This window comes from Elgaria multicarinata, chromosome 1, assembly GCF_023053635.1.
Source record: "Elgaria multicarinata webbii isolate HBS135686 ecotype San Diego chromosome 1, rElgMul1.1.pri, whole genome shotgun sequence".
Lineage (NCBI taxonomy): Eukaryota > Metazoa > Chordata > Lepidosauria > Squamata > Anguidae > Elgaria > Elgaria multicarinata.
In genome coordinates this window covers 54,326,123-54,348,119 of record NC_086171.1, presented here as the reverse complement: position 1 = coordinate 54,348,119, position 21,997 = coordinate 54,326,123, and the positions used below count along the sequence as shown (strand labels likewise).

Here is a 21,997-nt window from a genome sequence, read left to right as displayed (position 1 = left end):
GACTATTGGAGCTGATTTAAACATGACAGGGACAGGCATATGTGTGTTAAAACAGGAATGGACATCTTTGGGGACCCAGGGTTCATTTCCCACCCCTGGACCTCCCACTCACATGAGCCATGCCTCTGCTGCTGCTGCTGCACTGGCTGAAAAATAGGTGGAATTTTGGCAGCAAACTGCAGTGGCGACTGTAAAGTTACAATATTAGTTGAACTAGCTAAATTTGCCCCTTTTAAACCTCTGTCACAGTTTGCTGTCAGAATTTAGCAGCAAAACGTGAAAGTTTGCTGCTACAACAGCAAATTTCAACAATGTGGGGATGGTAGAGGCTGCACTAGAGACTAGGGGGCCACATGCAGCTTTGTGGGCTCCATGTTGCCCACCCCTGGTTTAAAACTTGGATCGGCTTTCAATCACATAGAAAGTAGCAATGGTGTTAGTGTGTAATTTTAATGGCAAAGGGGGCATGTAGATGAAGAATGCTAAACCTTTTCCCACCTGTGGCTTACCTCCCTACAGCCTGCTCCACAGTGTCACTTTTCCTCAGCTGGGCTGTACCAGAAGAGGCAGAGAGGGTGTGCACTTTTTGCCCATGCACCATTTTGCTCTTTAATTTGGATGTCTCACATATACTGTAGTTGTTAGGCATTCTGTAGTTTAAACATTCACGCACCTGCTGTCATCGTATCTAGTTTGGCCCTAAGGAATGGTAAAGCTAATGTATCTAACAAGTGGTTTAGTTCTCAGTGACTTCCCTGGGAGTTCTATGGAACAAAGTAAAAAGGCCACAATTTGGGACACATACCATTAAGGGTAAGGGGAGACATGGTAGAGGTATACAAAATTATACATGGTGTGGAGAGAGACATTTTTCTCCCTCTCCCATAATACTAGAACCTGGGGTCATCATGAAGCTAATTGGTAGGAGATTCTGCACTTCTTCAAATGGCACATAGTCAAACAATGGAATTTGCTACCACAAGATGTAGTGATGGCTTAAAAGGGGGTTAGACAAGTTCCTGGAGGAGAAGACTCTCAATGGCTACTAGTCCTGATGGTTATGTGCTACCTCCAATATTGAAGGCAGTAAGCTTATATACATGGGTGGGAGGGTGCTGTTGCACTCAGTGTTCTGCTTGTGGGTTTCCTGTCAACAGCTGGTTGGGCAATTTGTGAACAGAGTGCTGGACTAGATGGACCCCTGGTCTGATCCAGCAGAACTCTTCTTATGTTCTTAACAGGCTAGGTATCTGTCCTCAACTATAAGAACTAACGAGATACAAACTGTAAGAAAGATTTTGCTGCATTTTTTGATTCATGGAATGAATATCCTCATCACCATGATCTTTTATTTATAAAGCACCTAATATGGGGTGTTGTAAAACAAATTTCCTTTAAATGACCATTTCCCCTGCCCACAATCTAAAATCAACCAATATAATAGGAAGAGTAAGGGAATGGACATGAAAAGGGGCATGGAATCAAACAAAAATAAATATAAAACAATAGTTTCTGAAATACCACACACACACACACACAGAGAGAGAGAGAGAGAGAGAGAGAGAGAGGGAGGGAGAATAGCATAAATTTATAGAGGAAAATGCAGTATAAAATAAGTACATTTGTGAAAGCTTTTTGAAAGAAGTGAAAACGAAAGATCGATACTAAAAGGCAGAACTGACAGAAGACAAAATAGTACCAAGGAAACCAGACTTAGCAAGAAGATAAGAATAAACACATCAAAAGTACTAGAAGCTACTTAAGGAGAAATCAAGGAGGAGAGATAGAAAGGAGCAATAACATGGAGAACCTTAAGAGTAAGAAGTTGTTATTTATGAGTATGAAAAGATAGGCAGTGAAGAGAAAAAGAGGTGAACCATAATCCAAACAAGATAAGAAAACAAAATGAGCAGCAAAATTGAAGTTTGGAATAAGAGGAGAAAGATTAAAAGTTCAGAGTCCTGTAAAAAATAATAATCTGATGATCAAGATGAGAAATAACCAAACCTTGAACAAAAGTCTTAGCTAGAACAATATAAGTTTCGCTTTTTTAAAATAGCAGAGTTCTGAAAAGCCCCCCCCCAGGGGACTTCCAGGACTTGCTGAATGCCTGAAGCTCAGTGAGTTCGTGTTATTGTTGTTATTGCTCCTCCTCCTCTTCTCCTCCTCTTCTTCTCCTCTTCCTCCTTTTAACAACAACAAAATAGAACAAAAATGCCTTGCTCAGCTTTCAACCACTGAGCAGGCAGCCGCATTGAAAAGCCTCAAGGGAGGAAGTCCTAGTTAAGTCCTAGGCTTTTCAGAAAGCTCAAGGACTCGAGAGACTGCAAGTACAGAATGGGATATAAATGGTAAAATGCACACCACCACTCCTTAGCCACCTCCTTACAGTAGGGTGACCATATGGAAAGGAGGACAGGGCCCCTGAATCTTTAACAGTTGCACAGAAAAGGGAATTTCAGCAGGTGTCATTTGTATGCATGCAGCACCTGGAGAATTTTTTTTCTTCATCACAACAGTGAAAGCTGAAGGAACCCTGCCATCTTTTGTATCTGGTCACTCTCATGGCTCCTGCAGCTTTAACTGTTGTGATAAAGAAGGAATTTCACCAGGTGCTGCATGCATACAAATGACACCTGATGAAATTCTTTTTTCTATGCAACCATTAAAGATACAGGAGCCCTGTCCCTCCACCCCCTTCCCGGGTCACCCTACCTTACAGTAAGATAAATGCTGAAGCCCTGAACACTGAGAAATTTTTCAACAATTTTCAAATTCCCCTTGAAAGAGAAAGGAAAATGAAATGACTGCCTCTTTCACAATGAATTTAAGAGGTTGTGAGAGGGCAGATTATTGTACTTCTGCATATCTCAGGGTTGACACAAGCAGGTTGTTATCACCATCATGTTTCTCAATTGCCCTGCTATGACTTCACTCTTTTTGACACACAACCACCTAAGTTGCTCATTAGAGAGAATGTTAGGGAGAAAATCAAGATGGAATCCTAAACCCCAAGATTGTGTAAAGATTGAAGAAAATGGTTGCATGCGTGTTGATACATCAAGAAGAACAAGAACAGAAGTAATTCCCTCAGTCCTGGCCATCAGTACATCATTAGTCATTTTAGTCAGTGGAATGAAATGGACCAGAACATGGTTAAAGGAGGTCCAATATAGAATGAACAGAAATAAATGACAACATGCTCAAGAATATTAGAAAGGAACAAATGAAAAAAAAAGGTTAATAATGATAAAAATGAAATGGATTTAGTGATTTTTGAATAGATTTTCATAAACTTCTTAAATTGGGAAAGATAAAGAACAGAAGAGATAAAAAGGTTAAATAAAAAACAGAATCAGATGCAGAAGATGTGAACAGAAGAGAAATATAACAAGCCAGGAGGACAGAGTTTCTTAAGAAGGCAAGTAGAACAGAAAGAAAGGAGTTCATTCTCAGAAGAAGAAACAAGGGCAAAGCAAGAAACTGGACCAGTTCACATATGCACTAAACCATGGGTTAGGATTATGAGGAACAGGTGCAGTGATTCTCTGGCTCATACAGTCGTGTGTCCCCCCCCCCCTCTTTCCTCTTCTGCTGCAGCCTCAAAGAGAAGATCAGAAGTTTCTGCTTCTGTTTTAGCTTAATCCCAGTTTAGCAGTATGTCCAAACCCTAAATTGTGATTAATCTTAACTATTGTTAATGAAAACAAGCCAGCTTCATAACATATGTTTTGAAGTTAGAACATAAGAAGAGCGATGCTGGATCAGACCAGAAATCCATCTAGTCCAGCACTGGGTTCACACAGTGACCAATCAGCTGTCAACCAGAGAATTACAAGCAGGACATTAATCATAGTTAACACTGCTATTGCCCCGCTCGTGCTCTTCGCTCCTCTGATGCCATGTTTCTCGCCTGCCCAAGGGTCTCTACTTCCCTTGCTCGGCTTCGTCCCTTCTCTTTTGCTGCCCCTTACGCCTGGAACGCTCTTCCAGAACATTTGAGAACTACAAGTTCAACCGTAGCTTTTAAAGCTCAGCTAAAAACTTTTCTTTTTCCTAAAGCTTTTAAATCTTGATTTTGTTCTGACTTTATACTGTTAGTTTTACCCTACCCTGTGCCTGTTTGGTGCATTCTCTTCCCCTTCTTATTGTTTTATTATGATTTTATTAGAATGTAAGCCTATGCGGCAGGGTCTTGCTATTTACTGTTTTACTCTGTACAGCACCATGTACATTGATGGTGCTATATAAATAAATAAATAAATAAATAAATAAATAAATAATTGCAATTTATCCATGTTTGGATAGCACAACAACCTGTGGTTATTCTAAAATTAAACAAAAAGCATCTGAACTTCTTGCAGCTGTGCCAGAAGAGTTGCAGGGATTGCTTGAGGCTTGCCATGGCTCATCCTTATAAAACTAAACTATGTTTTCATGATATGTGTGAATAAGGGCAAGAAGCATAATTGTGGAAGTTGGAGTAGCTATTTTATTGCAAATAGATTCTACTTTACAGACAAAATAGAAAGCCACAATACATGATGAAACTATTCTTCTTTACCTAGGCAGGAATGCTATTCAGCATGCATTATTTTTTTAAAAAGTCACAAATTTCAGGTGCAAAAGCAGTTCTAAGCAAATGAAAAATCATATTTGATGGTTTTCAACCCTTGGGCAATCTAGCTTGAAGATTTTTCGCCCTGTATAATTTTAGGAAATTGTCAGTGTTAAAAGGAATCATGCTTGTAGTTTGCCCAATGTATTAATATTTCAAGGGCAGCTCAAGCCTCTTGGTCAGTTTGCTTTTGCTAATGAGACTGCAGGTAATGTTTCTCTGTATTTTTAAAGCTCCATTTTACATTGTCATCAGGAAACTGCATCTCCTTTTCAGCAACCTGGCAGCAGGCTCTTGGATAGCAACTAGACAGTCTTATGCGGTAAACCTGTGGCTGACCTACTTCCAGTGTCCCTTTATTTCATTTCATTCGTACTGCTTTAGAGGAGGTCTGCCATACATTAGCAGTCCTGGCACCCATAAACATGCTGTACCCAACAGAGATTTTAGAGCAAAGCTGAGTTTTTACAACAGGTGTCCTCTTTGTCTCATCCTGCTTTTCTTGTGCTCTTCTTTTCATTAATTTTAAGCAGCACTGAGGAGTAAGACCCATTGAATGCGATTGCACTTTCTCCTTAGTAGACAGGTATAGGATTGCACTGGAAGTCTGAAACTCAAATGGCAACCACATTTCTAGCCTCCGTCCCTCCTCTTTCCCTCCCCCCCTCTCTCTACACACACACAGACACACATAATGCCTTTTATTATTTATCAAGCTGGTTCATAATCACAGTGAGGTAAATAAGCCACAGTGTGTGCCAGCCAGATTCCCTAATATAGGGTGACCATATGAAAAGGAGGACAGGGCTCCTGTATCTTTAACAGTTGCATAGAAAAGAGAATTTCAGCAGGTGTCCTTTGTATATATGGAGAACCTGGTGAAATTTCCTCTTCGTCACAGCTGCAGGAGCTATACTGCAGATATACTGTGACCAGATTTAAAAGAGGGCAGGGCACCTGCAGCTTTAACTGTTGGATGAAAAGGAAATTTCCCCAGGTTCTCCGTATATACAAATAACACCTGCTGAAATTCCCTTTTCAATACAACTGTTAAAGATACAGGAGCCCTGTCCTCCTTTTCATATGGTCACCCTACCTAATACCTTCACTGGTGTGGTTTGTTATCTGAACCTGGGAGGCACGGTTTGTTTGAGGGTAGGGACAGCAACTCTCAAGCAACCCAACAACAGCCCAAGTTAACCATACCACATTCATGTGAACCGGGTCATTCTCTCTTGATGTCATGACTCTGTCTCCACTCCACTGGCTGTTGTTTGTGGAGGGACAGTGAAACATACAAGGCCATGATGTCAGTACAAGCAAGCTTCTGAGGCTTGTACAGATGTTTTAGGCTATAGCTCCTAGCATTCCTGACCACTGGCCATGCTGGGTGAGGGTGATGGGATTTGAAACATCTGGAAGGCACGAGGTTGGGGAAGCTGGACTAGGGCATTACTGGAGGGAAAGGAGAAAATAGACACAAAACTGTTATTGTGGCAGTGGAGATGGGCAATTTGGGCTTGGTTTAACAGGAGCTCTTCAGCATTTAAAGAAAGCCAACATTTTTATAATGGAGAGTGTGTGAAGAAATGAAGTACAGAAGGGCAAAGAAATGATGCAAAATAAATATTGGAATACATTGAGTCCAGGCAGTGGTGTAGCAAAGGGGGTATGCAATGGAGTGCAGTTCCAAGGCTGTTTTCAGAGCAAGAGCATTGAAGTCATTCTCCAGAATGCTGGGGTAATTGATAGGCTGACTTTGCTCTGGTAAGTGAGTGAGGCTTCCAAATTTTATTATTGTTTGTGACAAATTAGCACAGAGGAAATAAGAGAAAGAGAAAAATAAGCAACAAGATATCTTCAAGCTGAGACTGAATACTTCTTTCCTCCTCCTCCTCCTCCTCCTTTTTTGATGGGGCTTCTCTTTCACCCTGGCAATTTAAATGGTAGCTCTTCTTTGCAAGGTTATTTGTGTATGTGTCATGATGGGCTCTTGCACTTCAAAATCTGCTACTACACCACTGAGCCTGGTGCTGTAATCCTAAACACATTTTGTGTTCCGTACAATTGCTCTCTTTCTCATGCTTTGTTTGGTTGGTTTTATTGTATTTTAATCTTACTGGTACACTCCCAAAAAACAGCCTATAAAATTTTAAATAAAACTGAACTTAATGAGTTTAGAATTGGATTGTAACTCTCCCATAGCAGTTAGTTTTTTTAAAAAAATTGCTCACATAAGGTGAAGCTAGAGTTTTTCATTTCAGTTTTGTCTATAAATAAGTTTCACAATATCTAGTGAAAGAATTCATTATATATTTCATTATATATACCAATGAACTCATTTCTGGGTATTCAGTGAGATATGAGATTTCTATATTATAACAGGAAAAAGGAAAACAAAAACACAATTTTCACAGTAAAGATATGAACCATCTCTAAGGCCTGTTTCTCATGAAGTAGTAAACCTTTGTATTTTACCACTTCAGACTGCAGATTGCAGCTCACATGGTCAAATGCTCCTCCCTATCATCATCATCTCCACAATGAAAACTAGCATCTTACAAAGAAGCATAGGCTAGAAAATTTCCTGTTAATGGTAGAGCCTAGATGATCAATATTCCAGATCACAATGACTGCAGGCACTTTGGCATCCGCAAGCAACGTGGCATCCATGGGGCTCTGCTATAATGAACTTTATCACACCAGCATTATACTGTGCAATCAATGCAAATTGCATGCCAAGGTCTCAGAAGTTTTCCACCTTATAATCTGCTTTGATTGTGAAGTACTCCCATGCATCCTGCCTTAATTGTGCAATAAAGCAAAAAGATTCGCTGTATTTAGCCCTTACTTTTTGAGCGTATCTTCCGAGCCGCCGCTGGGGCACAGGAGCAGGATTTTAAAGAAATGCTTACATCTGCGTAAGCTTTAAAGATAAAGACACCAAAATTGGCACAGTAATAGATATTAGGGATAGCTTTAAGCATACCAAATTTGAATTGAATTGGGTCATCCGTTTATTTTTTATGACTTTTTACATTCCCCCCCCCTTAAACTCACTTCCTGGTGTGCAAAGGATCACTGTCCCCGGTAGCAAAAACAACAACAACGGCGAAAACTTAGCACTACGGGGATAATGCGAGGGAAGCAGGTATGTGGGATGAAGCTCAAAGCCTACGTAGCTCCCACCTGGGCCCAGAAACATTCTGGGGAAATTAAAATGACATTTGGCTGGATTTTCAGCTGGTGAGGTCCTGTTAAGCCATTTGGAATATAAAGTAGATAGAAGGCTGTGGTTGAAAATAACAAGGCATAATAAGGGTGATAACACTCAACCACAAAAATTCACTTAGGAATGTAAAATAGACACAAAATGTTAGAGATATAAGTGATATATACAACATATATACAGTTTGTAATCAATGTACAGAACAACTTCTCATAGCTGGTACATATTCTTAAATCCCTTTAAAACAAATCCACCAGTGCAAAACCTCCACAATAACAATTAATAAAGAAAAACAGAAACAGAAAAAATGTCCAATGTTACCAGCACTGAAGTTCACAGTAGCATTTTACGTTTTTACAAAACTGCGTAAGAGCAGTGGGAGGAGAAGAAAAGGTACAAAGGGTTGGCTGGTTGTGGAAGAGAAGGTGCGAAATGGCTGGCACAGAGGAAATGAGTGGATTGAATCGATTTGGGGCAGAATTTGGGTGAGCATTAGATTTAGGGAAATTGATTAGGATGTGAATTTTCTGTTAATTTGGAATGATAGATTAATTTTAAAGGAACTTATTTAGGGGGAATTAATTAGCTTGCCTTCTCTGAACTGGGATTTTGTTGTTGTTGCTGGAATGGAAAACTGTACGTTCAAAGGAGTGAATTTGTTTTTAGGGGCTCAGCCACCACCTCTGCCATGTAAGATTCTTGGACAAGTTATTTTTATTTAGTCTCATCAGTTTGCTTTCTGTAAAATGGGCATTTTGTTGGAGCAGAAAATGGGGGGGTATGTTTTGGGGTTCAGACTCCTCTTCTGTCTTGTACTCAGGTACAAGCATGTTCCTTGTCTTTTAGCTTCACCTGTTTGCCTTCTTTGAAATGGGCATTTTGTGACTTGACATGGCCCCTGCAGCGGCCAGTTTGTGACTGGGTATGCACCCACCCCTATGGCAGGCAATTTGTGTTGATGAGCACAACACAATGAACAAAACACCATTCCAGATGTGCCTTTAGGCTCCCCAAATCATGGGGCCCTAGATACAGTTTTACCACCTCGGTAAGAAGGAGGACTAAGTTTTGCTTGTTAGATAAGAAATGCTTTGAGACAATTGCAGAATACTGTAAAGACTGAGAAGCCTAAATAAAACTTTTTTAAAAAAGAAAGAAAAGAGAAAGTGATTATTTTTAAGCCAATCACATTATCTTGGAGAAATCTGACATGATTTTGCTATTCTAGGGCTGGCAACCCTGATGTAACAAGGAGAGAGACCAATTAAATTGATGGCAGTTCGTGACAGCAGGCGTTAATACTGCTGCAGGTTGGACTAGCTTCCATGGAAAATATAACCTAGTGATGGCAGAAGCAAGCATATTCTAGGTAGTTGCTACTCTTATTTTGACCCCAAACTGTCTACTGAACATTTTTCATCAACCATAGAGAGCATTCTCTGCTAGTGAACTGGTGTTTGAGTTTGCTTTTGTACTTCTTCCACCCCTATCCTCTTTTTCTTTCTGTGTAGTGTTTTTTAGATTGTCAACCCATGGGCAGAGATTGTCTTGTTTCTATTGATAATATGTAAACCACACTTGGGACCCTTTTTGGCTGAAGAACAGTGTAAAAATTATTTATTTATTTATTGCATTTTTATACCGCCCAATAGCCAAAGCACTCTGGGCAGTTTAAATAAATAAAATGCTTTAAATAAACAAGTATCCTATATTTTTAAATCATATTTATTCTAAAATTATATTTCAGTCTTGGTGTTTCAGCATCTTAAATCTAGTGTTTATTAGTTATAGCATGAAGAATAGCATTAGGGATGGGGATGTGTGAATCAGGAAATCTGAACTTGCCAAAGTTCTTGAAATTCCATCTCAAGGTTTGTTTTGATTTGAGTCTGCATCAGATTGTGAGATGTTTTCTTTTCTTTTCTCCTGAAAATCTGTGACTATTTCCATGCATATTTTTCCAAATGTACCAACAATTGTGCACATTTCGTAAATGTACTTCTTTTGGAAAATGTACACATTCTTCTCCTGTGATTAAATCATAATTGTGTACATTTCCTGAAATGCAGGCATTTTTGAAATGTACACATTCTTCTCCCATGATTAAAGTGTATTTCTGCACACGTGCCAGACATTTGGCCACTGAAGAAGGCTTTCTGGTCGCAATGCGTATGGCCACTTGAAAGAAAGCACTAGTTTAGTAATTTATTGGATGCAAAATTTGGAACCACAAGTGATCCTATGTAAGAAATTAATTTTTGTGAACCGCCCAGAGAGCTTCGGCTATTGGGCAGTATAGAAATGTAATAAATAAATAAATAAAATATTGTTATTTTTAATTTTTAGTTTTGTATTAAATTTTGTACATATCTTTGCCCTTAATTTTGTTTTTATCATCAGCTCATGTTCTTTTAAGGCGAGAACCTTTTGTGTGTGTGTGCTTATTTTGAAATGTACACATTTTGAATGCATTTTTTGTGGGAGGGGGGAGTCCCATTGCAAGCTCATAAATGTATGGACCACCCCCACCCCAATGCATCTGACTCCATGTTTGATCTGGAAGGTGTGAACTTGGTAAAATCCTGATGAAAAATGAACTGAAATGTATTTCTCATATATCCACACTCAGGGGCTGAAGCCATAAATGTACTTGCTAAGAATAAGCACTATTGAACATGGTGGGACTTACTTCCAAGAAAACATGCATAAAGTTGCACTAATGGATGATTTGATATATTATGGAACCCTAGATGGTTGGCCATGTCTGTAACGTTAAGATAATCTTCTGGTTCTATTCATTCTTCTTTTTTAACACTAACTTGTTACATTTTCTAAAATGATAATATTATTTCAGTTTCATTGTTCCTTGAGGTCTCAACAGCTAGTTAAGTAAGTGACTTAGAAGCAAAGCACTGAGGAGACAGATCCTCTCTTTATAAGAACTATAGTGATTCTTCTTCCCTGGTAATGCTTCTTATAGCAATCTCAGGTGGTGAGTGAAGGCAAATCAATGCCACTAAGAAACAAGAGGGAAGTATCAGCAGGCTTAGGGGAATTCTGAGGTTTGTAGATGCATAAAAATATTGTTTAAAAACAAGGCCTAATGGAAGAGAAATACTACTGAATTCAGTAACCCCAGAACGTTGCTTGTCTGTTGGAAGAGGGAAGCAGAAAACCATGGGAGGCAGAATTGAATGGAGGGCATGGCTGCTAGAATCCTGAGCAGAAGTACTCCTATTAGGAGGTGAGGATACACTGCAACTTTTTGTTGTAGGTCTCACTTGTACCATATAGCCTCAGATTCCCACTGAGGATAACATGGATTTGCTAGGGTGACCATCTGTCTTCCTCTGTAGAGGACAGTCCTCTTTATGAAGGGCTGCCCGAGGACCACATTCTATTTTGAAACTGCCCTCTATTTGATGGGCTGTCCAGTTTAAAGATAAGGAACCATTCGTAGGAAGAGCCCAGGTATCTCGAACTTGCCCATCAACAGCACCTGGACAGCAAACTGGGTAAGGCACACAAGTTACCTGGCCTGGTCACAGTCATTGTATTTCTATTTAAATTATAATAATTATTTCTCCATTTCTATATATAAATATAAATTATCATATGCATTTATTTATTTATTTATTTATTTGCAAACGTGTCATTTTTTGTCTTCTTTTTGGTGATGCACAACTTTTTCTTGGCAATGGCCACCTTAATCTCTAATGAACTGTGAGGATGTCTGAGAAAACAAAGCATTATGTGAGTTTGTTTCTGCATAGGAATAATAATGATAACTACATATATTTTCTTCAAATGTTCAGCCTTACATACCATGATGGTTGCACGTATGACAGGTTCCTTGAGCCGTCTGTTCTTATACAGGATGCAACCTGCAGATAAAAGCAGGCTTAATTTGCATTTGCTGATGGTTCTTTGCAAATGTAGTAGGCCCTGGCATACTTCTGCAATTGATAATTAGATGTATGCATCAAAATGCCGACAGATTGTACTTAAAGGAGGAACACAACTTTTAAAATGATGACATGCTTTTAATGATTACTGTAACTGTTACCTTCATCACCTATCAAAGCTTTGAAAGACATTTACATTTTATCTAATACTAGAAAACTTCCCAGAAACAGGAAAACAAAACGTGATGCAAAATCATCCCTATACCTACCATTCATTTTGGTTGAGATTCTAAAAGGAGATAATATGAGTTCAACAATCCTCTTGATTGGCAGAAGCATTTGGGCATCCACCTGTCTTTTATGTCTGTAAAATTTCACTATTTTAATTACATTGGCATTTTAAAAACCATCTGAGAGATGGAAACTTACACTGAAATAATGTGGATTAATGTGAAATAATGTGTGGATTCAAAGTCTAACGTGGAACCTATCATTAAGATTTTAAGACATCCCTCCTTCATTTAGTGTGAATATTTTTCTTCACAATTGTGGGTGTGAGCACATCATGGAGTGTCAGCTGCACTCAGATTGGCTAGCTGTGCTTCTGAAAAGAGAATGAAGAAGACAAAAAGAGATGGACATTCTAAATTGTGGTGGAAGTGATTAACACATTAGCCTTATTCAGGCATTCCGAAAGGGTGTTGGTTCCTCCTGTGAGGAGGGGGAGTGCACTAACAACAACACCCTCCATAGTTACTCTCATTGCCCTCTACATGTGGAGGGTGAATTTATGAAGAGGAAAGCTTCCTCTATCCGTGGGTGTTCTCCATGTGATCCTGAATGCTGATTATTCAGCATTCTGGATTGCATGGGGAGTCCCTCCACCTAGAAAAGGGCAAAGATCTCGATGACCGAGTAGGTGGGGATAATGCATACTGCCTCCTCTGAACTGATAACAAATGTCTTGGAATGCAGTGGATGTGTATCCATATCATTTCCACCACACTTAGAATGTCTGTCTAGCTTCACTCTAACCACATTCACATGTTATCTGAATGAGGAGGGTCCACACAATTTAAAGGCAACAAGGCCACTCTACTGGCCCCATCCCCAGTAACATGAAGCTTCTCCTGGCCCTGTTCCTGATGTCCACACATTAGGTTTCCATGTTTAGAAGTCACACTTTGTTGGTCCAGCTGCCCCTTCAATTGTGTGCCCTCCACACATTCTTAAATATGTGGAAGGGGCTTCTAAGTTATTTATTTTAGTTGCCATGAAAGGGATTTGCAACCAACAGTTGGTTTCCTTCAACTCCAGTATCCTCCCTGCCCATCAGAGGAAATGTGCAACAAAGTCTATATAACTATTACCTTATTTAAGGCTTGTTTTAGTAAAGACCCTTTGATGGTGTCAGTACAAGGCAATAAAGATCAAAGAGTACAGGAGAATATAAATACAACCTGTTCTGTTCCGTGGTCACAAGAGTCTACAAAATATAGCATTTCTTTCTCCTTTGGTTCTTTGTGTTTTTTTGAGACTGTACTTAGCTCTCTTGGGTGCATCAGTAGTCCTTGGTGTTTTAAGTTGTCCTTGATAGAGGGTTATGTGCCCTGCCTTGTTCTCATAGATGTTCAAGTCCAAAATTTAGCATCCCCTGATTTTGTGTGCATTTTTTTTAGTACTTAATGTATTTCACACTTGATTAAACTATCAAATCTAGTTAGTTATGAAAAGCACGAGCTGTAGAGAAGAATTAAGGCAAAGCTATGCTAAGGAGATGTGAATGCTGACTCTACAAACTTTACTTCTATAACCATCATGTGCTACAGCCTATTAATAAAATACCCATATTTTGTTAAGTAATGAGTACTCAAGACCACACAACTGTGTGTATATGCTACATAAACACTTTCTAGCCGCCAATTAAGACTCTTGACAAAGCAGTTGAACACAAATATGTGGTCTGAGGTTTCAAATAGATGAACATCCTTCACTTTGAAAAATAAAGATTGTGGTGAGCTTGTTAGTTTTGCTGAACAGTGTAAAGTAATTGTAAATGAGCATGTTTCTGAATTCTAAAGGTTTCTATCTTTCTATCTGACATTCTATGTATAAATTAGCATATTCAGACTTTGTGCCGGATTAAAAATAGAGCCCAGACAGAAAATCCCACAAAGGTCTGTTCAAAATAGGTCAGAATACCAAATTATGCTTCCAAAGTGGTATTCAGAATCTAGGACTTCGAAACACAAAAGGACACAAAAGAATCAAATTGTTCTCTACCAATGACTTTTATCTCCAGTTCTTAATTTTTTTTAAAAAAAACTTATTTTTATGGTCAGGTTTTTAAGGTTTTTACTTTCCATTTCCAAAGCAGCATCCTTCATATTTATTTATTTATTTATATTAAATCATTATTTTTTGCAAAATTAATAGAAACAATTAGCAATATTTAGATCCAAATGTTAAACAATTGTGCTGACATATCTGTTTGTATCATCTGTAATTTGTTGGTTTAAAACACTGCTTGCAAGTAGGCTGACTCAGCACATAACTTTAGTTTTGTCATGGTAGGACTGAACCCACACCCAATTCATCCATTGTTGCTGCATTTGAACCCTTTTGATTAAAACAGATTCTTTGATGTTGTCACAAGAGCTGTCTGACTAATTGTGATTGCTGTCACTGTGATATTTTTTCAACATATGCTCCCAATATATAAGAGCTAATTGCCCTTCTGACCCTTTGAGCAAATGCACATGGGCCTGTTCACTGTTCAGATGCAATCAGTCAGGCAGCTTATCCAATCCCTGTAAGCCACATGCCCTGAGCTGAACTTGTTTCTGTTTCCCATCTGTTTGCATAGCAGAAAGTGACCACTTCCTTGTAATATATAGTGTCAGAATGGTTACACTGCTGCAGGCGCAATGAACATGATTGCCACTTAAAGTGTGAAGAGACTCCTGTTTCCAGGGATTTGGTCTTGAAATACACCCCCACCATCAAACCCATTTACATTTTTTCTATCTCTGTGTGAAGTGCCTTTCTTTCATATTGAAATCCCAAGCAAGCAGGAGTTGTAAGTTGGTCTAGAAGACAAAATATCCTTGTGTAGCCACAGTATTTCTGAATTTATTTTATAATATTAGTGAACATGGTGCTTGGGGATGAAACCCAGGTCTACACATGCACAACAATGTTGTGGAAACAATTTATTTATTGCATTTCTATACCGCCCAATAGCCAGAGCTCTCTGGACAGTTTACAAAATTAAGACAATTCAAAGTATAAAACAACAGTATAACAGCAGGATGAGGTAGGATGCGGATTGCAGTTCTGAATGGTCCTCCACATAAACTAGGGCAGGAGAATATGGAACCCTCCAGATGTTAGATTGGAACTCCCATCATCTCTCAACATTAGGGTGGTAATTTAGGGCTGATGGGAGTTACAGTGCAGCAACATCTGGAGGGCCACATATTCCCCACCAGTGATGTCAACAAACTCCTTGCAAATCACAAGCACAGCACTCAGAGATTATGAATGTAACATCTATTGTTGATAAGAATTCATTGTATTTCATAGGAGTGCTATTCATAATCTGTGTCTTATTAAGTGATTAGTTATAGATGTGATAGTTTCCTGTGTGTTGTGAAATAATTGTGAATACTGGAATGGGTTCTTGGAAATGGGAGGGGGGAGGAAGGTTGCTACAAGTGGGTTGGTTAAGTATTTGAAGCAGAAGCTTCTTAGTTTAGGAGAGATACCTTCATTAAGGTGTTATTGGGGTCAGTGGTAAATTTGGCTACATTGGGAGACAGCCATATTAGGATTAAAACTAAGCATACTGGTACGACCAGCTCTGAAATTTAGGATGAGGTCGTCAACATAAGGGTTATAAAAAGGAAGGGTTTGATCTCATTGCCTTGAGAGATCCTGGGAGAACAGGAAGCCTACCAAACGTGATTACATAAGCTTTGCAAACTATACCTGCCAGTAGGTAACTATAAAATCTTAATAATGACTGTTTTGTTGGTTGAGAGGAATATGCTAGCGACAATTTCTTACTAAGAAATATGCTAGCCAGAATTTCTATTATGCTTGTAATAGAAATTTTGCTTCTAATACAATAATTGCATTGTATGTAGTAATGTGTTTTGCTTGTTTACCATTTCAAAGATTTGTTATTCCCTAATAATGTTTGAGCAATAAATATATATGGTGGTACCACTTTGTGTTGTTTGATTTGAAGGGTGTTTCAGGAACCACAACCCATATAAATTAATTCTTAAAACCCAGAACCCTGAACTGGGAGTAGGGTCTGTCCATACAGTCACTGTTTTCTCTCACGGTCAGGTTGAGTCAAAGGCTGTTTCTACACCTGCCTTTTTTTCCCCCGGGATCATTCCGGGATCATCCCTATGCATTCAAATGACTCACAGGGGATCCTGGGAGCAAGCAGGAACAATCCCTCTATTTGCCTGGGATAATCCTTAGGTGTAGAAAGGGAAAGAAGAGAAGAGAAACAAGCTAGTCAGAGTCAAAATGGGTCTCCTGTCTCCAGCAGGGGCAAAAGTTCTATGCTAGCTCCTTGTCTGTGTTGGTTTTCCATTTTTGACATAGGAAAGAATTAAGGAATGTACTCTGAAGTGAAACAGTTCATTCTATCAACTTGCCTCTCTGCCACCTCATGATTCTACTGCATGTGAGGCACAGACCTAATAAGACAAAGGCTTCACTGAAGAGGTGGATTTTGAGTTGGGGTTTGGAGAAAGACAGAGAAGTACATAGGTATTTACCACATTGGCAGTTGTAAATGGCTCATCTGCATCAATACAAAGGCTTGCCACATGAGCCAAGACAGTAGTTTGTTGTTGTTGTTGTTGTTGTTGTTGTTGTTGTTGTTGTTTTCGTTATCTGGCATCCTGCAGGTGGACAAAATTCATGTGCATTCCCTCAGTAATTATGTCATATTGCAGTTGGCTGGCAAAGTAAGTTTAAATTGACTTGTGTAAGCTAACTCAGAATCAATTAACAGAAATCCAGTCTGCTGGGTTTAAACTATTTTGAAGTTGCGCTGCGGTTACTCTGGTTGGATCATGGACCTATGCTTCTTTGTTTCCAGGTTGGCTTCATGAACTGGGAAAACGTTTGGAGTCTCCGTACAATGGCAATAACACATCAGGAGGCCCATCGCTCAGAAGTGCCTATATTGCTGCCCTGTACTTTACGCTCAGCAGTCTCACCAGTGTTGGGTTTGGCAATGTTTCAGCCAATACCGACGCTGAAAAGATTTTCTCCATTTGCACAATGCTGATTGGGGGTAAGTAAATGCATTGTGCAGCAAGAAGAATTTGAAAAGATTTTTCAGAATATAGGTCCAAGCTTCTCCAATGGTGAAAAATGAGGGGGGAAGCCATTTTGAATTCATACTTCAAATTAAAACAAAATCCACAGAGTAAACTAATCAACAAGTTCTTTTTCAAGCAAAACTGAAGTCTGTTGGAAACCACAGTCAAAACGACATTTTATTGTTTATTAGGCTGTAAGATCAGAAACACAGTGCAGCTCAACTAATTATGCCTGCAAAATTTATTCCCATGCAAATTTCACACTCTTTTCCACACAGCTGTGACTGTTGTAGTTATTGTTGAATGTAGCATGAATTTTCATTTTGCAGCAGATAATTTTTGACTGCTTCCCTTTAAAAAAAAAAAAGTTGAAGAAGCTGATCTTATACTTTCTCCTTCACTAACATGATTGGGAGAGTTTTAAAACTTTCACCATTCTGTTTTTTAATGAAAAGGAATAGCTCTCAACTCTTTCCTCTTAAACCAGCTCCACATATCCAGTTGATTTTACCTTACAGTTAGGGCACTTAATAGCTGCTGGGCAGCTAAGATACAGCCTGGTCATTCTTTGATAGATTGACAAAGGCATAAAGACTTAAAGGCATGTGGGATTATTATTTTTACTGAAATCCCACATTTCTGTACCTGGGAGCAGTGTCATAGTGCTCATACTGTTGTTTTTATACTGTTTTTATGGGTTTTTTTTAATTTTTGTATACTTTTAATGTTTACTATTTTTAATTGTTGTAAACCGCCCAGAGAGCTTTGGCTGTGGGGCGGTATATAAATGTAATAAAATAAATAAATAAATAAATAGTATTCCTTTCACATCATGGTGACTACATACAACATGATGGAAAGAGCTGATTCAGCCTCTGTTAACTCACCCTAATTATCTCTATCTCATTACAGCTCTAAACATGGTCCCCCACCCCACCCTATTTACTAGCTGGTTACCCAGGAAGACAATGATAAAGTTGAAATAAGCTTCCCTAATTAACCTTAGCTGTGATTTCATACCAGAGTTATCAGGCCTATATTCATCAAGAACAGATCAAGAAATGTTGCTGTTTAGATAAGTTAGGGTGACCATATGGAAAGGAGGACAGGGCTCCTGTCTCTTTAACAGTTGTATAGCAAAGGAAATTTCAGCAGGTGTCATTTGTATGCATGCAGCACCTGCTGAAATTCCCTCTTCATCACAACACTTAAAGCTGCAGGAGCCCTGCCCTCTTTTGTATCTGGTCACAACTATGGGAGGTAGGTTAGGCTGAGAGTCCGTGACTGGCCCAAAGTCATCCAGTGAGCTTAGTGGCCAAATAAGAACTAGAACTCAGGTCTTCTGAGTCCCAGTCCAACACTCAAATCACTACACCACACCAGTATAATTATAATTGAAATAGAAATACAGTAGAGCTCACCGTATGGTTGTACTTAGGTAGATCCATTGAAATGAATGGGCCTTAAGCTAGTCATGAGTAACTTCTGTACTAGGGTGACCATATGAAAAGGAGGACAGGGCTCTTGTATCTTTAACAGCTCATTAGAATTTTAATGAGCTGTTTAATTGTAATGAAAAGGAAATTTCAGCAGGTGTCATTTGTATATATGGGGAGCCTGGTGAAATTTCCTCTTCACCCCAACAGTTAAAGCTGCAGGTGCCCTGTCCTCTTTTAAATTTGGTCACTCTAGTATAGCTCCTGCAGCTTTAACTGTTCTGATGAAGAGGAAATTTCACCAGGTTCTCCATATATACAAATGACACCTGCTGAAATTCCCTTTTCTATACAACTGTTAAAGATACAGGAGCCCTGTCCTCCTTTTCATATGGTCATCCTATTCTGTACCATTCATTGCAATGGGCCAACATTGGATGCAACCTATAGTGTGGAAGACTGTGGGCTCATCTACACCAAGCAGGATATTCCACTATGAAAGCGGTATATAAAAGGCAGAAGCCGCACTACTACTTTATAGTGATATTGAAGTGCACTGCAGGATCTACACTGCTGCTTTATAGTGGTACTGAAGTGCACTGAGAACTGTTGGGGCCCATGACGCATCTACACCAAGCAGGATATAACACTATGAAAGTGGTATGAAAGCAGTATATGGTATGTGTCATGGGTCCCAACAGTTGTCAGTGCACTTCAATACCACTATAAAGTAGTAGTGTGGCTCCTGCCTTTTATATACCGCTTTCATACCACTTTCATAGTGGAATATCTGCTTGGTGTAGATGAGCCTTAGGTGACCCTTGTATCTTGCTCACTCGGCTGTCCAGGTGCTGCTGTGGGGCACCTTTGTATTCCCCTGGGCTCTCCCTGCTGATGGTTCTTTATCTTTACACCTCTGCCAGTGCTTTGGAAAAGTTTCACATAGAGGAGAAGAGAAGACATGGCCACTCTTTGCCAGACTCCCACTGCCAATCAATGAATATGCAGCCGGGAATGGGGGGGGGAATCTTGTTTATAATTTGGAGACCTCAAGTGGTGAAAGGATGGGTAGACTGGGCCACAAAGCCTCCAGAAACCAATGCAGCAAGCATGATATCATTGCAGCTAATTATCTGCTGGATAAGACTGCTGGATAACGAAGTGTGGGATGTTTATCAGTACCTATATTTGCTCTATAGCTGTTCCCTGTTATAAATTCCCCATTAAGAAGAAATTGAAAACTTCATGCCTGCTCAGCGTTGAGAAAAATATTCATACAAAAATGAAAAAATGAAAAACAAAGTCTTGCTTCAAGCTGAATTAATACCCTTGTTCTGTTTTGAAAACAAATAGCTATAATTCTAATGAGCTGTAAGAGGAGAGGAGCCATATGAGTACACATTGTGTTCTTTACCTTCATTATAGTTAGCTAAGCAAAACCTATGACAATATTAATGTAAAGGTAGTGAGGAGGATGGCACTGAGCACTGGGGAGATAGTTCGGAAATATTCAAGAAAAAGCCTATGTTATTCTCAAGTGTGGTCCTCCCAAGGAATATCATTGCAAAATTCACATAAATTTTAATATATTGACAGTACTGTTTATAAAAACAGCACAACATCCCAAAATGTAGCTCACTATATAAATAACCTTAATTCTTTCATGTACAGAACAAGAATGCCTATTATGATATTCAAAATATTACGTTTTCCCCCCAACTAGCCAACATTATAGAAATATAAAATAGATGCTATTCTTTCCATATTAGTTGCCTCTACAGACTACGGTTACCAAGACTTTCTGGGTCAGGAATGTAATGTAGAAGCAGAGGTAACCGGTAATTGAAAAGAAAAGAGTAGCAGTGTATGTCAAAAAAGAGAAAGATGGCTTGGAAAATCTTTCTGTTGGAGGTTTGTAGAAATATTAGCACTTGTGAGAGTATTGGTGAAGAAAAAGGTGCAATTGGCGTTACAGGATATGTAAAACGATGTATAATCCAGGGGAATATAAAGAAAAATAGTTTTAAAGTTGTCTCCGGCTACGACAGTTTTCCCTAAGCTGGTGCTGCCCAGATGTTTTGGAATTCAGTTCCCATCAGCCCCAAACGGCATGGTCATGAATGCTGAGTTTTGTCCAAAATACCTGGAGAGCGCAAAGTTGGATAAGGATCTATTAGGAAGACAGGTTTTAATCAGATGTTGCTGTTGAATGAGCCTTCGGGCTTAACTAGACGAGGGGTTATCCTGGGCTGATACCCAGGATTGCCCCTGTGTGTCCAGATGACACACGGGGATCCTGGGCTCAGGCAGGGATCAACCCTCCCTTGCCCCGGGATAATGGGCACCACTTTTGGCCCGATTTTTCCCGTGGTCTCGAGCCCGAGATCGCATAGCCTATTCCGCAGCTTTTCCTGGCTACGCGTGATTACTCGCGCATAGCCGGGAGAAGCCGCGCACAGGGAGCAGCGCTCCCCAGGAACACATCAGGGGCAGGGTGAGGGGAGCGAGGAGAACAGTTTTTTTAAAAAAAATTACTTACCCGAGCACACGAGAATTCATGAGCATTTGGCACCTTTAATTTTTTAAAAAAATGACGGACGCGACGGGTCTTTCCTTTAGCCCATCGCACCTCGTGTGTAGATGAGGGCGAGATCCCGCGATACTCCCACGAGGCTGTCCCCTCGTCAGGCACATATTTTAAAGTAGGTCTAGCTAAGGCCCTAGAGTGCAATCCTATAGACACATACCTTTGTTTCTTTACTGAATTCCCAGCATCACTTTTGGTGACAATAATACTTTTTACTTCAACTGCGAACTATCTGTGTTTTACAGCTTTGATGCATGCCTTGGTGTTTGGTAATGTAACTGCTATTATTCAACGGATGTACTCCAGATGGTCCCTTTATCACACAAGGACCAAGGATCTGAAGGATTTTATAAGGGTCCATCACCTACCACAGCAGTTAAAACAAAGAATGCTTGAATATTTCCAAACTACCTGGTCTGTCAATAATGGAATAGATTCCAATGAGGTAATTGGAAACTTTCTTTGTTTTCCTAATCTGGGTTTTTTTTTTTTTTTTTTTAAAAAATGTTTTATTTAGTGATTTTGGTGGAACTGTATTTCTGGAATAATGTTATGTTATACATAATAAAGGCATAAGGTTGGATGCAGACTTAGTCATGCTTAGAGTGGTTCCATTGAAATCAATGTGACAAGTAAGTCATGACCACATTAATTCCCACCAATTTCAATGGGTCTATTCTATGGTATGACTAAGTGGATCCAACTCATACTTACCTTTCCCCCCAGAAAAGGTAGCAATAAAAGCATTTATATAATTATTTATAACAGGGAAAAATTATTATGCACTGAATTATCTCTTCTACTCTCTAATGGTGAGTATTTCCAATGGATGAACCTCTGGTAGCTAGAACTATATGTAAATGTAAGAGAA

The 21,997-nt window shown here is 39.3% G+C and overlaps 1 protein-coding gene across 1 annotated transcript in view; it reads left to right on the top strand.

Moving 5' to 3' along the window:
- KCNH8 (potassium voltage-gated channel subfamily H member 8) overlaps positions 1-21,997 on the top strand; it is a 218,259-nt gene that overhangs the window by 147,578 nt on the left and 48,684 nt on the right. Inside the window, exons 8-9 of the mRNA XM_063128395.1 lie at positions 16,878-17,075; positions 21,372-21,571. Coding sequence (XP_062984465.1) covers positions 16,878-17,075; positions 21,372-21,571 — 398 coding nt within the window. The remainder of the gene's footprint in view (positions 1-16,877; positions 17,076-21,371; positions 21,572-21,997) is intronic.